Source organism: Podarcis gaigeae (genome assembly GCF_964106915.1).
Source record: "Podarcis gaigeae genome assembly, chromosome: 5".
Lineage (NCBI taxonomy): Eukaryota > Metazoa > Chordata > Lepidosauria > Squamata > Lacertidae > Podarcis > Podarcis gaigeae.
The window spans coordinates 2,336,317-2,351,901 of record NC_139681.1 but is presented as its reverse complement, the minus strand read 5'-3'; the positions used below and the strand labels follow the sequence as shown (position 1 = coordinate 2,351,901).

The 15,585-nt window shown below is 43.2% G+C and overlaps 1 protein-coding gene and 1 long non-coding RNA gene across 10 annotated transcripts in view; one reads left to right on the top strand and one right to left on the bottom strand.

The window, feature by feature from the left end:
• The window catches only part of LOC310844659, a 153,743-nt gene that overhangs the window by 45,034 nt on the left and 93,124 nt on the right, over nt 1-15,585 (bottom strand). The window lies entirely within an intron of this gene.
• TTC38 (tetratricopeptide repeat domain 38) overlaps nt 1-15,585 on the top strand; it is a 72,848-nt gene that overhangs the window by 37,496 nt on the left and 19,767 nt on the right. For 3 of the 9 annotated variants that reach the window (XM_083738792.1, XM_083738793.1, XM_083738794.1), the window contains 4 exons: nt 4,092-4,178; nt 10,464-10,541; nt 12,537-12,618; nt 13,818-13,989. In XM_083738792.1, coding sequence (XP_083594918.1) covers nt 4,092-4,178; nt 10,464-10,541; nt 12,537-12,618; nt 13,818-13,989 — 419 coding nt within the window. Of the gene's footprint in view, nt 1-4,091; nt 4,179-8,723; nt 9,252-10,400; nt 10,542-12,536; nt 12,619-13,817; nt 13,990-15,585 lie in introns of those variants that run through there. The other 6 variants (XR_014564196.1, XM_083738795.1, XR_014564197.1 and 3 more) reach the window with 4 other exon arrangements.

Below are 15,585 nucleotides of genomic sequence, written 5' to 3'. Positions count from 1 at the left end.
AAAGGCTTCTCCTCGGAATATGTAAACAAGGTTTGTATGGTCAGTTGTAAAGGAATAGAAAACAAAGCGCTCACAAATCCAATATACATGGATTTCAGATACCGTAGTTGCACTGAAAGAATCTCCCGATCGTCTGCACCACTGAAGAACATGATGTTGAATAGCAAATTACACAGCATTATTACTAAGCAACAAGATACCCTTTGTACCCTTGTGAAAGAACCAGTGACAACCTGAGAAAATATTGAGAGCCATATATGATTGTCTTCCAAGTCCTTGGCAAAGCTTATCCAGAAGTAATCCATTTTATCTAAGCTTGATTTTAGGTTTTTAGCAACAACTGATCGCTCTATTTTGCCATCAGCCTTGCCAAGACCTAACCAGTTTCTACATATAAACAGCCAAGATTTTTTAGTGTGCATATTTTGCACTTTGATTCTGCTTAAGAACCAGTTAGGGGAGGACCCCCCTGTATTGTGCCAGACATGAAGAGAAAGAAGGTCCCCTAAATCATATTTAGTAGTTAGGAGAAATGTGTCAACAGCTGCACGAAAGAGAGTTGGAAACTGTGGGTGTTTCAAGTGATGTACATCACTGACACCATTTTTACCTATCAATTCAAGAAAAACATCTGCTGTGGTTCCTGATCCCAAGCGACTTCCTGTGTATACAGTGACCACATAGCGCACTTTATGGTAGGGGTCATTGTCAGGTAAAACTAGTATTTTGTTTTTTCTTTTCAAATCAGCTTTATCTTTGATCATGGCCCAGGTAGTACACAAGATGTAGCCTGAAAAAATGAAAAACACAGCCAGCATTGTCACTGGGTTTGTGTCAAAGTCTGCTGAGAGGACCTTGTTTATATCCAAAGGATTAGGGTACAAAATGAAGCTGCCAGCTACAAATCTGACAGCATGAGAAGCCTCCTGTGATTGGCGTCTACTTCTTGTTGTGCTGTGGGCTTTTGCTTCACAGATGCAGTGTATCTTGGACCAGGTGGTCTGAGAGCCCAGACGGCACAATCCTTCTTTCCACTGTTTCTGAATGCCATCCATACCTAGACAATTGGGTGTATAAACAGCAATGCGGACAATCTTTCTGGTTTGTCCTCTCACAATTGGGTGTGATTGTAGTACAACTGAAATGTTCCACTTGCTTGCTTTATTGCCTTGGAGTGGAGACTGAAGCAATGACTGAGGAAGACAAAGTATGCGCACAGCCTTAAATGCACAGTTAGTGATGCCAGGATTCATTTCACGTGGTGCTGGAGGTTTGTCATGGAAAACAATATAAGAAGCTATTGGAGAATGGCTGACATTGAGTCCCAGATAGATAGATATGTTGAAAGTAACTTCCATATTGCACAAAATCTGGATAAATACATACTTGAAGTTTCCTTTGACTTCAATACTAAATCCACCAGTTGTTTTGGAAAGCTTTTTATCTGGCCCAATTGTCAGATTAAATGTTGCAAAGTCCTTATTTTTCCTTTCCATGATAACTTCCACCACCTCGGGTGTAACCCCCAAGATATCACCATTAGCTTTGACTCCTACCATTTTGAATCCAGTCACTACTGTATGAATATCTGCTGCATCTGTCATCCAAGGGAAGGGATTCTCTTCAAACATATAATGCACTGTGGAAACCACAGCATCTGCTGGTAACTCAATGTGGTTCTCCTGCTTCAGCTGAGGATAAAAGTAGTTCTTGCATTGTCTTCCCTTAGAGAAAGTCCTAGAAACCTCCCACTTTTCACCTTTCCATAAGTGAATTGACCAGTTTTTAGCTTCCATATTAGTTTCATGTTCCCCAGGAACTTTACCTTGTAAGATGAGGTCAGCTAATATTCCTGTCACAGAAATTATTTCTTTAATTGCATTGACATTGACATTTCTATGGTTTAAGAGAGAAGCACTCAACACATTGGACAAGCCAGTAAATATACCATTGCCAAGGACTTCTGCTTCCTGAGACCCTAGATCTTTGTCCCTGAGCCTTTTGAGAGCTTCAGTGGCCTCTTTTAGTGTTCTGACTGCAAACAGTTGTGCTTTCCTATTAACTTCATTAGCATCCTGTGTCACTTGACAAATACTTGAGACCGTTTGGGCTATCATCTGTATTTCAGTCAAAGGAATCACTGCAGACACATTAAGGAGGATTTCCCGCAAATCAGTTTTAGAGCCTTGACTGGTTGGCAAAGTCTCAATATTATTTAATACAGAGGCCACCATATAGGTAAGAAAGCCTATATTAAAGTAATCTTTAGTTTCAAGGAAAAAGGACATAGGGCCACTTTGCCCACTGATTAAACCATACAGTTCACGGAGAAGAACAGTTGGTTTACTTCTTGGATCATAAACATTTGCTTCCAAAGTTACTTCAGAAAATACTCCATAGGCATCATATACTTGAACATATATGTCTAAGGCATACTTTTTAGATGGAATACCAGCAGGGAGAAATGATGGAGGGGTTTTTTGCTGATGACCAATATACACTATTATTCCAAATCTATTATTTTGCGCAGAAGATATTGCAGTCATTTTTGTTAGATCTGAATGTGCTATCACTTTGTATGTAAGAGGTCCATTTTTTTCTTCAAATCCAGTACACTGGACAATGAATTTTGTACGGAATGCTATGCCTTCCCTTGGATAAATGATACATTTTCCAGTCTGAGGTGGAGAGCTAACATAAAATGAATGCCTATAAACAGCTGATTGTTTTCCCTTTGTGCTTACTTTCAGGCTAAGAGTATAGAATTTGTCTTCCATGTATCTGAATGCCAATGAATTTATATGCATGTATGGCTTTGATCTCCCAGTTGTAGTTTTGGAAGCCCAATCAAAATGTATTTCCTTAGAGTCTGCTGAAAGAAGTGACCAAAGGTAGACTGTTTGACTAGTTTTTGCACAATTTAGACATCTTGCGGACAGAATGAATCGTTCTGTTACTTTGATGGTTTTCCCACAATTTTCTAAACAAGTGGCATCCAGTATTGGTACAGAACCAGGCAGCACATGAACTGTTTGGAATGCATGGGCTGATTTGTGCTGCTTCAGAATTACTAGAATAAAATAATATTTTGTGTTTGCCTGAAATGTATTAGGTTCTACTTTTTGAACTGGAGCACTTGAATGTGTCCAACGTATATCTACTTGATTTGGACAGCATTTTCCCTCTGGGCTCAACCTCATTGTTGAATAGTCCAATTCCCGTTTGGTGCAATACCAATTAAAGGTGATTCCTTCAAGGGGGTTGGCTGAATAAGGATCAGAAGAAGCAGATGCATCCAAAGTCCAATGATCAGAAACACCAACTGTCCGGAACAAACCACCAGCTATGATTGCTACCAGGTCATTTTCTAGAATTTGGAGAAATACTGAATCAGACTCCATGATTTTTATATTATATGCAGGAAGGTACACTGTCATGGTCATATTTACATGATGAAAGCCATAAAATAAGACATTTCTAGGTATATGAAATATGATTCCACTTGTATTTATCTCATCAGGGAGCTTAAGAGGATTTGGCCAGTCTGGAATAGAATATGCAGCTTCAAGGCTATAGATTTTCCACAGTATATCTATATCTGCACTTGTCCTGCACTGTGCCTTTGCAGTTGCTTGCAAGGTAATTGCTGACTCTCTCTTATAATGTATGATTGGATCAGAGAAATCGGGTTTATGGATTATAGCTGTCAGTTCATGACAGTAACTTTGCTGACAGGCCACTGTTGGGTGTAGGACCTTTGACGCAAAAGTATTGATACTGGCTTTTAAAACAGCACGTGCAAGTCCACTTTTACTGCAATTCACTTTGGCTACAAAGCCCATGTATTGTGAAGGTCGGATAGATAAAACAGAGGGAGGGAGAAAATGGGCAGCATCTTTGACACCGTTACTGTAAGAATAAGTGTTGTTCCAAAGGAGGTACTCTTTCCTGGAATCAAAAAGTTGAAGGTTAAAGGCCCACTCACACTGCAGCAGTGGATGTTGCACAGGAATAAACCACACAATATAGACCAAACTTTTGTCAGGAGAATGTCCATTGAAAACGTGAACTTCAATATCTTTTTCACCTAGAGACCTGAACAAAGTCCCTTTCCGATTCAGATACACATGGATGCTGAACTTGGACAATTGCAGCTGCATGAATTCAACAATGATCAGGTAACAGAGGCTCTGCTCTTCGTAAAAGATATAGTGGGAGCTGTTGCCCTTCCTAGTGGTAGGAGGAGTGCTGTCTTCCTGTGTAGAATAGTACAATCCCAGTGTATGGCTAAAAATGTAGATGCCTCTTCTGGTTTTCTGTGGATTGAGTGTGAGATAAGTTGCGGCTCCAGTGCTTGCTCTGAAAATCAAAGTCTTATTAAAGAAATCAAGTTTTCCTGCCAGCTTTTCAGGCATCTTTTCATTAGTACGAAAATAGACACTGGCCACCACTTTTTCCCTGGAATTTTGTGGTTTGCGAACAGCACAGAAATCACTTTGCAGAGCAAAAGGATTATAACTGTAGGAGTCAGACCATTCCTCCACACCCTGCACATCCACCAGTGTGTAAGCTGTTATTTTGGAGCTGAGGGGTTGGAGAGTCCATGAAAGATTGAGGGTCCTGTGAGGAAGGCTGAGCAGTGTGGAGGAGGTGCTGAACACATGGAGCAGAGTAGGCTGCACATAGAAGCTCAGGCTACGTCCAAGTGGAGGCCCATTCTCAATATGGAGTGAAGCGGTGTAGAATCCACGGAGGTGGTAGCGCACAGTTATGTAGTAGCTGTAATATGATGTACATGCTTGGTGCATTTCTGCATGAGGATAAACAGTAGGTGCAAGTGGCTCGCTATAGAGGTTGCTGGGGATGAGGAGGTCTTCAGGAATACCCCCTTGACTCTTGAAGCGGTAACTCCAGGTGGAACTCTTGAGGCGTGCACACCAGCCCAGCTGCACTGGTTGCCACTCATGAATAGGTAAAGTGCGTGGCGAGAGGAGGAAAAGACGGACATCCTGCCTGGAAATTTCAATTGTTAGGTTCTTATGAGCACATGTGGCTACATGGCACGAAACGGATGCACACTGCACTGTGATACGAATAAAAGCCCATGGTGGATGGAGGCCTCCCCAAGTCAGAGCTGCACCTAACACCAGTTCACCTGACCAGCGATTTGTATTCTTTACCAAGATGGAGTCTTGGTACCACTGACAGTGAGGAGGGGGTACGGTGTCCAGCTTTTCCTCCTTGATCTCTGAAGGCAGACTTTGGGCTCTTGAATACTTCAGGTCAATTCTCTCATCCCAGAAGCATGAAACACGAAGTTCATTGTCATGCTTCTGATAGACACGGTGTTGTGGGTTTGAGCAGGTGACCAACAGTGGGGGTGGTAGAAAACGAAAGGGTACAGCTGCTGCATACTGAGAACAGTAACAGAAGAGGAAGACAAGGAGCATCTTTGGTCTGATGGTTCAGGAGCAGCAGCTGACTGCCAGCATCAACAGTTCCACACACAATAATTGTTTTAATTCTAGAATCTTTTACCTGTTGCCCCAAGCAACTAAGGTTCACGTGCAATACAGAAGTAGCATTTCTTTCTTTATATTCCTGATTCCTCTCATTTATATATATCAAGTTGATCCTGATCTTTTTAAATATAAAGCAATGATTATGTTTGTGCTGTACAAATGAATAAAAGGTTATGTATATTTACTTGAATAAATTGCTGGCTGTTTGCATTTTAGAAATTCCATAGGCTGCTGGGCAGTGAGGCAGAATCCTTAATCTGTACCAACTGTCCAGTACCAGGCACAAGCCCTCTAGGTCTCCATTCAAGCAGGGCAAAGCCTTCATTGATTTGAAAGTAGCATGCAGTAATATTGCTAGACTCCCACTGGGTCAGAAATTATAAACAGTAAATATAGTTGCCTATTTCCTATACATCAGTACAGTGGTACCTCGGGTTAAATACTTAATTTGTTCCGGAGGTCCGTTCTTAACCTGAAACTGTTCTTAACCTGAAGTGCCACTTTAGCTAATAAGGCCTCCTGCTGCTGCCGCGCCGCCGGAGCACGATTTCTGTTCTCATCCTGAAGCAAAGTTCTTAACCTGAAGCGTATGTAACCTGAAGCGTATGTAGCCTGAGGTACCACTGTATAGGTTAAAATTACCTAGAAAATATAGACACTTGTTAGCATCAGCAAGAATATATATTGACATTTTTAAATTTAATTTTTATATGAATGATATGGTTAAAGTTTTAGATGAGTTGAAATTCGCTCCTGTTGCTATTTTGTATCAAAAGTTGTTATTACTGATGTATTTCTTTTATCCATGATTTGATTATGGATGAAGAAGCTGAGTTGGTTTGCATTATCAAGACATGTCTGGATGAGCACGGTGGAGATGGTCTCACCCTGCTTTGCCAACCTGGGTATTCAGTGGAGCAATGGGCACACTTTGGGGTCAGATAGAATTTACTGTAGTCTATAGGAATTATTTCTCTCTCCAGGCTTTGCCCTGCTTGAATGGAGACCTAGAGGGCTTGTGCCTGGTACTGGACAGTTGGTACAGATTAAGGATTCTGCCTCACTGCCCAGCAGTCTCCCTGCCTGAGCTGACTGAGATAGTCTTGGAGGTGGAGTTGAGGGCTCCAAAACTGTTGGTTCCATTAATTCTGGGGCGGCTCAGGACCTTATGGCTGCTATGTTGAAGTCCTGGCTGACTTGTGGAATACACATATGCCCTTGGACCATGATCACTCCTACATGCCTTCTCCTGCTTTACCTTCTTCTTTTTCTTCTTTGATCACTTGTAGCAGAGTAAGATTGTCTTCCATGAACACAGCATTAACAGTGAGTCCGTTATGGGGTTTTGGAAGATGCCTGTGCATGAATCAGATCAGTGCCTGCTGACCACCACACAGTCTTTGCAGTAAGGCTCTGTTACGATAGCATGCTGCAGCCTTCATTTGCCTTCACAGCCATTGTAACATGTCGCTTATCTTCTGCCTATTTTGCCATTGAGGACTTCCTGGATCATTCTTTGTCTAGTGCAGGGATAGGCAACCTAAGGCCCTGGGGCCAGATGCGGCCCAATCACCTTCTAAATCTGGCCCGCAGATGGTCCGGGAATCAGTGTGTTTGTAAATGAGTAGAATGTGTCCTTTTATTTAAAATGCATCTCTGGGTTATTTGTGGAGCATAGGAATTCATTCATTCCCCCCCCCCAAAAAAAATAGTCCGCCCCCCACAAGGTCTGAGGGACAGTGGACTAGTCCAAGGCTAAAATAGATTGCTGACCCCTGGTCTAACTCCTTCCCCTTGACCTTACCGCCCTGGGTGACCCTACCAGGAGTACAAGACTCCAGACGGCTTCGCTCACAAGGGTCATAGGAACATTCAAGCCCACTCCCCATGACAAGGTGATGATCCTGCTTTATAGAGCCCACCTGGCTTCTTGCTATACATCAGAGCTAGGGAAATTAAACAAGTTGAGGGACATGAAATATACTCGGAGTTGAGAGTGGATTTCATGCTCTTTATTCAGCTCATAGTGGTGAGGAGGAATGAAAGTTCCCCCCAAAATCTGCTTCATATACATTATTTACACAATGGGCCGCACGTGATTGGCTAATTCTGGGATTCTCCTGTAGGCCAATCAGGTTGCGGATTCACTTCCACCTGGAGCTGGATTGGGTGGCTCCTGCGGACCAATCATACTGCTGCATTGTTCTAGGACCAATCAGACTGCTGCATTCTGAATCCTATTGTTCTAGGACTGATCAGACTGCTGCATTTTGGATCCTATTGTTCTAGGACCAATCAGACTGCTACATTTTGGATCCTATTCAACTCAGTACATAACAGGACAGATGTAAACAGGGCTTTTTTCAGCTGGAATATGCCAGAACTCAGTTCCAGCAACTCTCAGGCAGCGTTCAAAATTAGCTGGGTGCCAGTCCTTTGTGAGAAAATGGAGGTGTCCAGGTGCCAGGTCAGTGCCTAATGTCTCCAGCTGGCCAGGCTGGTGTGGCTGCAATGACATTCCAGTCAGCTGGTGTGCACAGCACCAAAAGACTCACTCCTGCTCCCCAGCTGAAAGAGCCCCCACCCCGCTCCTGCTTGCTGGCCAGCAGCCTCAGGCAGCCCCACTTTGCAAGCCACAGATAGGGTGGCTTTGCACCCTGGGCCTTGCAGACTTTGCCCCCCAGTCACACGTCAGGTTCTGTGCACTTGGCTAGCGCCGCCTGTTCCGTCTTCAGCGCGTGGGGGGCGAGTGGGAAGAAGGAGGTCGCTCACCTGCCCCCATGCTGGCGAAGGAAGGAGCCCCAAGGAAAGAGAGATGGGCTGGCTCATCTGGGGAGCTGAGCGGCAGGCCTGCAAAGCGCTGGGCTGAAAGCGCCCCAGCTCCCGTGGGGAGAGCCGAGGTGGTTTATAGCCAAACCATGTAGTTTGGCTGATGATACATTGGGATGTTGAAACCCTAACATTGCCTAACCCCACCCCCACCCCCCAGTTATGCATTTGCAGCAAGTCACACTGGCATTACACAATTCTCACAGCTTCATAGTTTCACCCTCAAAAGGCCACCAAGTTATGGGCCACTGTATTCCTTCCCATACTCCGATGGGGGTCTGACCTTGAAATCCAGACGGGTCAGGGAGAGGATGAAGGCCTTTGCGACAGAATAGCAGGCCATTGCTACAAAGGAAGCTTCCCTAACACCATTTATGAGGTCCTTGTTTCCATCAGAGCAAAGCCTGAGAGGAAGCCATGAGCTCCTTTGCCCCCACCCGCCCCAAGAATCCTGAGAGGTTCACGTGTATGCGCCACACATTTGAAACAAGTACGCGCGCACTTACATTATTCTCGGCACACTTAAGAAATTAAAGTGGCCCAAATTTAAATGCTTTCCGTTTAAGACACGGGTAATAAAATATGCACTTCCTCTAAAAATAAAAAAGTGCGCATCCTCGCAAGCCACGCAAAACCCGTCAGCGGGCAGCCCAGGCGCGGCTGGAGCGCCCGGAGGACGCGGGGCTCTCACGACGACGCCCCGCCGCACCAGGGTCCGGCCAGCGCCAGCTCGTTCCTCCGGCAAAGCCCCGCTTTCGAGAGGGAGTCGCGAGGGGGCGCCGCAACCTCGCCTTTCGCTACTCCGTGTTGGCTTCTGGTTTCCAGGTTCTTTTCCGACGCCCTTTCCGGATTCGGGGCGGAGAGCGAAGCGGGAACATGGCGCATCTCCGCGACTGCAAGGTGAGTCGCGCGGCCGGCTCCCACCCTCATTTCGGTTCCGGGGTGAGCAATGGGGGGCGAAGGCGCGGAGAGAGACCGGGGAAACGGAGAAGGTTGGCTTGGCCTGCAGCGCTGGCAGCGCGACTTGGTGGCCAGGGTCCCGCTGCGCTTACTCGAGAGAAAGGGCGGGCGGAGGGCGCGTGGAAATGGAAAACTTTTAGCAGCAGCCCTTTGAAAATGCTTTATTTGATGCGACTCAGAAGCAAGTCCTGTTGAATTCAACGGTGCTTACTCCCAGGGAAATGGGGCCAGGATCGCAGCCTTAATCTGCTCAATGCAGTTGATTTTGAATCTTTGTAAATTGTATAATCTACGTTCAGAAACATAAAGGTTTTACAATGCAGCTACTAACTAAAAAGGCAGAGATAAAACACAACATACTGGAAAATTAAACACTGGTAAAAGTCCGTGGACATAAAATGTCTTTGTGTTTGGTCATAATTTCTTCCTCAAACCTGCAGAGACAACAGGATAATTGCATGAACTATGTAAGGGCATTTTCTCTTGAGGCTCAAAGCTCAAAGGTTCTCTTGTCATCCGGTTATACATTGACCGAAATGCTCACTTACACATTTCCTTCTCATGATGACACTGTAATAGCAGAAGAGAGATTTTAGAGGCTCTGTGGGAGAATGCACTGTTGAACCTTAATACGGTTAATGTTCTTCAACTCCTAAGTCAGCATTGCTTTGCTGGGCGTGATGGTGGGCAGGGCTTCTTCCAGCCCAGCCCCATCTTCTGCCTCTTGCCCCTGGGCCCTTTCTCTGCCAGCTGGTGCCTGAGTTTGCTTCTTTCCTCCTCCCTCCCTGTCCCTTTCCCCTTGGCTGCAGCGCTTGTGGGATTGTAAGCCTGCAGGACGAAGCGGTCTTGTTTTAATTGATTGCATTCAAGTTTCTCTGGGAGCCTCTTTTTGGCTGAAGAGCAAGGGCACAAATGCTCTAAATTATTTTTTTATTTATTAAATTTCAATACCACTCTTCATCTGAAGAGGACAGTTAACAATTCATGTATTTATTAAACTGCTTTGAGATTTTACTACACTCAAGTAGTATATAAAATTTAAGTATGTGTGTGTAAAATTTTTTAAGTGTTTTTCTGTTATGACTTAAGAGTTTCCAGAATGTTAATATTTCTACATCAGAGATAAAATAAGCAGTGCCTTATGCCTTCCAGGCCTGGCAGGATGCGGGACTTGTTCTTTCAACCACAAGTAATGAGGCCTGTAAAATGTATGATGCTGCCCTGACTCAGGTAAGAATGAAGAAGAGATTATGGCACATAAAAACAATATTTATTCTAATGGTATAATTTATTTATACCCCTCCCATCTGGCTGGGCTTCCCCAGCCACTCTGGGCGGCTCCCAATAGAATATTAAAAACACAATAAAACATCAAACATTAAAAACTTCTCTGAACTGGGCTGCCTTCAGATGTTATCTAAAAGTCAGGCAGTTGTTTATTTCCTTGACATCTCATGGGAGGGTGCCACTACTGAGAAGGCCCTCTGCCTGTTTCCCTGTAACCTCACTTCTCGCAGTGAGGGAACCGCCAGAAGGCCCTCAGCACTGGACTTCAGTGTACGGAATGGACAATGGGGGTGGAGACGCTCCTTCGGGTATAAAAACGTTCCTGACCGGTTGAGAAATCAAGGTTCAGTGTGTGGCCTGCCACATGCAATGCACCAATGATGGTTGTGGCAGCCATGAAGTCCTAAGCCACCCCAGAGACAGTTGCTTCAGTATGGCTGTTGAAAGTCCCCCAAAACCAGCAGTCTGGGAGTGCGATTCTTCAAACAGCTCTTGTTTATTCACAGGCCAGAACAGAACTGAACTGTTCAGCCAGCCTGCTTATATAGAGGTCCACTAGAACGCAACAGTAATCATTTTCTGTAACTATCCAATCACTGAACGTCACTTTCAATCCCTTATTTGCATATGTGGACCTGAGTGAAAACTATCTACGGTATCCCCCTGCTGGCCCAGGGTGAGAACTTCAGTACATAACACTCAACACTGCCTTTAAAACCATCTCTGTCAGCTTGGCAGCGAGGCAGGTGGTAAACCAGCAGAATCCCCTTTTCTGTCCTGGTTGTCCAGTGCCAGGAACACACACTCTAGATTTCCCACCAAGTGTACAAACAGCCTGGAGAGAGAGGGAGAGAAAAATCTCTGGACCACAGTATCTCCTCCTCCCCAACACTCAAATCTGTCCTGATGCTGCTGCCCTAAGTACCCAGGTGGGGACAGCTGGGTGAGATCAACTCTGCTCTGTTCACCCGTCCAGGCTCAGTGATGCAGACCAGATGGGCTTCCTCATCCACACTCGGGTCATGGGTGAGGGAGGTCTTACTCCGAGCCAGCCTGGCATTCATCAAGAGACCCAAGGGTTGGCTGATAGGACAACCACCATTCCCCAGGTTGGAGGAGGAGCTGGCACGTGGCACAGTCACTTAACTTTGTCTTTTCTTCTGTATGTATGCTAAGCACCTTATTTGAAAATGTAGGGTAAACATACTTAAATAAAACAAGAGGAGTCATTGACATTTGCCCACCCCCAACATAAATCTACATTTTTAGCCGTTTCTATTTTATCTGTAAGCTGCCTTGAGTCTAGGAAAAAGGCAGGATACCAACAAATGTAATAATACTAATAACTGCCTGTACCATTTGCCCCTCACCCAGCCTGCACCACCTCCCACACCATACGACCCCCTACCCTGAACCACTGCAATTGGGGGACCTCCCTGCTCTCCCCAACACGAGATCTCCTCTCATTCAATAAAAACAAACAACAACACATCCACCACACACATTAAAAAGAGTTAAAACAATTGAAGCAGCAAAGCTTCCATGTGCAGCAACAGGACATGCTGCAGTCAAGTCAGGAACAATCTTTTTGCTCTTCTTGCTTTGCAGGGAAATGCAGTGCTCAGCCCCCCACCCCACCCCCAGTAGTTTCTTAGTTCCCGGAATCATGAACTCAACTCAGGAATAATTGGACTTATCTGTCCCAGAGACTGGAATACCAGAATTAAAGTTGGTTGGTAGTTCTGAATTCTGTACACTGTATTAATGGAACTAAGAAAATCACCTTAAGAATATTCCCATGGATTGCCACATGAGCCAGAAGCAGAAATATATTAAATTTGTTTTCTGCTTAATGTAAGATTCGCTTGCATGAGATGATGAAAAGAAACTTATCTCTTCTTGAATTCTTAACCAGTGTATTGTTTGTATTTGTTACAGTATGTGACCTGGAAAAATGATAATAGTTTAGGGGGCCTTGAAGGAACTTTCTCAAAACTACAGGCAGCTGACCCTAATTTTTGTAAGTAACAAAACGACTTGGTGTGCCCTAATGTTGTTTCCTTGTAGAAAATGTGAAGAATTGGCCAAAAAAGTGTGTGTGAGAGAGAGGTCGGAGGGGAGAGGGAGGGAGGGAGGGAGGGAGGGAGGGAGGTGCAATGCTTATTTTCTTTGGGACCATAATGGTTGAACTCAGACCCACTCTGGCCCCTGGGCTCACCTGCCTACCCATCCTCTCTCCTTCAGAAACTTATGCATTCTGCTTTTAGTTACCTGAGATTTGTCATTTCATCTGAACAGAAAAACGTCTCTTAACACTATATATGGTTACTTTAAAATAAACTTGCATTGTATGCCATGATTTGAATCTAGATTGGCCAGTTTCTCACCATAGTTGGATCTTAAGTTTTGTTTTTCTTTTAAAAAAAGAAAGGCTAATGTTTCTAGTCTTCATGGGTTCAAATATATGGTGAAAAATACTTTGGATGTGATTCTTGGAGGTAAATGGATAGAACTTTTTTTTTTACCTGGCCTGCTTCTCTGTCTTGACATCAGGCAGGTTCCCTTACTTTACTCTTTTTGGAACCTGTCTAAAACATTTCTGTTTATGCAAGCCTATCCACATATGTAAAAGTTGAGGTTAAAACACATCTTTTAAACCTCTTGTTGATTTGAACTATCTTTTTTATTTAAATACCTGTTTTAACAGTCTGTTATGGATATTTTTAATGTTTTGTTTTTATTCTTTGTAAACCACATAGAGGTTCATTACAATCAGGCTGTCTGTATAGTTGAGAAAATAAAGAAATATGTTTGAGGAACAACCTATTATATAACTAAAAGATGACTATAGCTTTTATTTGTTGAGGGCCCCATTTTCTTGGGCAATCTTTTGAGGGCTGCATACCTGAGCTCAAAGCAACTGGGAGCGCTCCCTTCTCGCTTTCTTCCTCTCTCCCTCTTTCTGCCACCCCTTTCTCTCCCTGCCCACCAAGGAGATGCCAGTGGACACACAGATCACTCCTGTAATAAGTCTGAATTAATAATTTCCAGAGGGCTTGCCACCCTTTCTCATTCCATCACTCCATCAGTTTTGACCTTGTCCCCACTCCTCTCCTTCCAGGCTCCTCCTAATCTCCATGAAATTAGGTAAAGGACTGCAGGTTTTGTCCACTGATATAATCTTTTCCATAAAGTTTTTCCTTCTGACTTTATCTGCAGTAATGGGTCATGTGATTGCTAATGGTTTGGTTCTGATTGGTACTGGGAGTTCCCCTCGACTTGACAGAAAACTAGATGGTGCAATAAAGAAAATGGTGGCACTGTCACAGGCTCAGCCATTGACTGAACGAGAGAAGTTACACGTTTCTGCATTGGAGCTCTTTGCTAATGGGTAAGTCCTCGGTTTTGAGGCAGTGAAGTTGGAAAGCTTTTTCGCCTTTTCTGTAAAAACTAGCTCTCAAAATCTGCAGAACAAGCAGTTTATTTTCATTTTCTCAGGGGCAATGTCTGTTGTAAAAAACTTGATTTGGTGTACCTGCCAGTGCTATTTTTCTAGAAAAGGAGGTGCTGGAACTCACCATGAACACCTCCCTCATTCTCTTGCAATGACATTGGCGCCCACCTGAGAGGTGCCGGAACTGAGTTCTGGTGAGTTCTGGCTGAAAAAAAGCCCTGGGACCTGCCCTCCCTACTTTCCTTTAAAACATTTCTGATTTTGCTTTTTTTCCGTTGCCAAACAATAGCTTTGCAACATCTATCCTTGGACCTAAGGCATAATGTTATATATATATATATATATATTTCAATTTTTTAATTAATTTTCCACATTTTTAAACAAACAAACACAAATAAAAACTGAACTTAGTCCAATATTAATATCATAGTTAAATGACTTCCTCAAATTCCCTTGACTGAATTTCATTATATATCATTGCAATGCTTTTCCAAGACAGTTTCTCATAAAATTTACTTACTCCTTAACATCTTTGTCTCTTTTCATCTTCACTTTAAACATATTGTTTTATAATTTCACATATTTAAGTCCTTAGCCTATCTTTTATTTTGCAAGTATTTCTATTAAATTTATCTTAGCATATTTCGATAAATAGTCTTTAAATTTCTTCCATTCTTCCTGATGTTCCTCCTCCTTCTGGTCACTGATTCTTCCGGTCAGGTCGGCTAGCTCCGAAAAGTCCATCTTCATCTGCCATTCCTCCACTGTTGGTATTTCTTGTGTTTTCCAATTTTTGGCTAATAAATTTCAAGCTGCAGTTGTGGCATACAAAAACAGTCTAGCGTCTTTTTTGGGCAAATCTTTGCTAACTTTACAGGAGTCAAGTACCATCTATACATCATTTTCATTATATTTTCCTTTAACATTGTACATGCAGTGAACGTGACCCCTTTCCTCCACAACCTTTCCCAATCTTCAAACATTATGTTATGTCCCACATCTCTTGCCTAATCTATCATCACGGATTTAACTTGTTCATCCTTTGTATGCCACTCTAACAATAAATTATACATGTTAGACAAATTTTTAACAGCTTCGTTTCCAATTTAGTTTTTTCCAAAGCAAAACCATTTTTCTTATCTATTTTGTACAATTCATTAATCTGGTGATAATGTAACCAATTTATTTTATCTTTAATTCAGTCAAATGGTTTTAATTTAAATCCTTCATTATCTTCCAATAACAAATCTGAATATCTCAACCACTTGGATTCCATATTTGACTTTTTCTGGGCCTTTGCCTCCGTTGGCGAAAGCCATCTGGGAGTTTTCCTTTCTGGAAGATCTTTGTATTTAATCCAAACATTATATAGATATTTTCTAATCACATGATTTTTAAAAGCCATTATGGGCCTTTACCTTGTCATACCATAGATATGCATGCCATCCAAACACATTGTCAAATCCCTCCAAATCTAAAACATCAGTGTCCTCTAGTTGTATTCATTCCTTAATCCAGCAAAAAGCTGCTCCT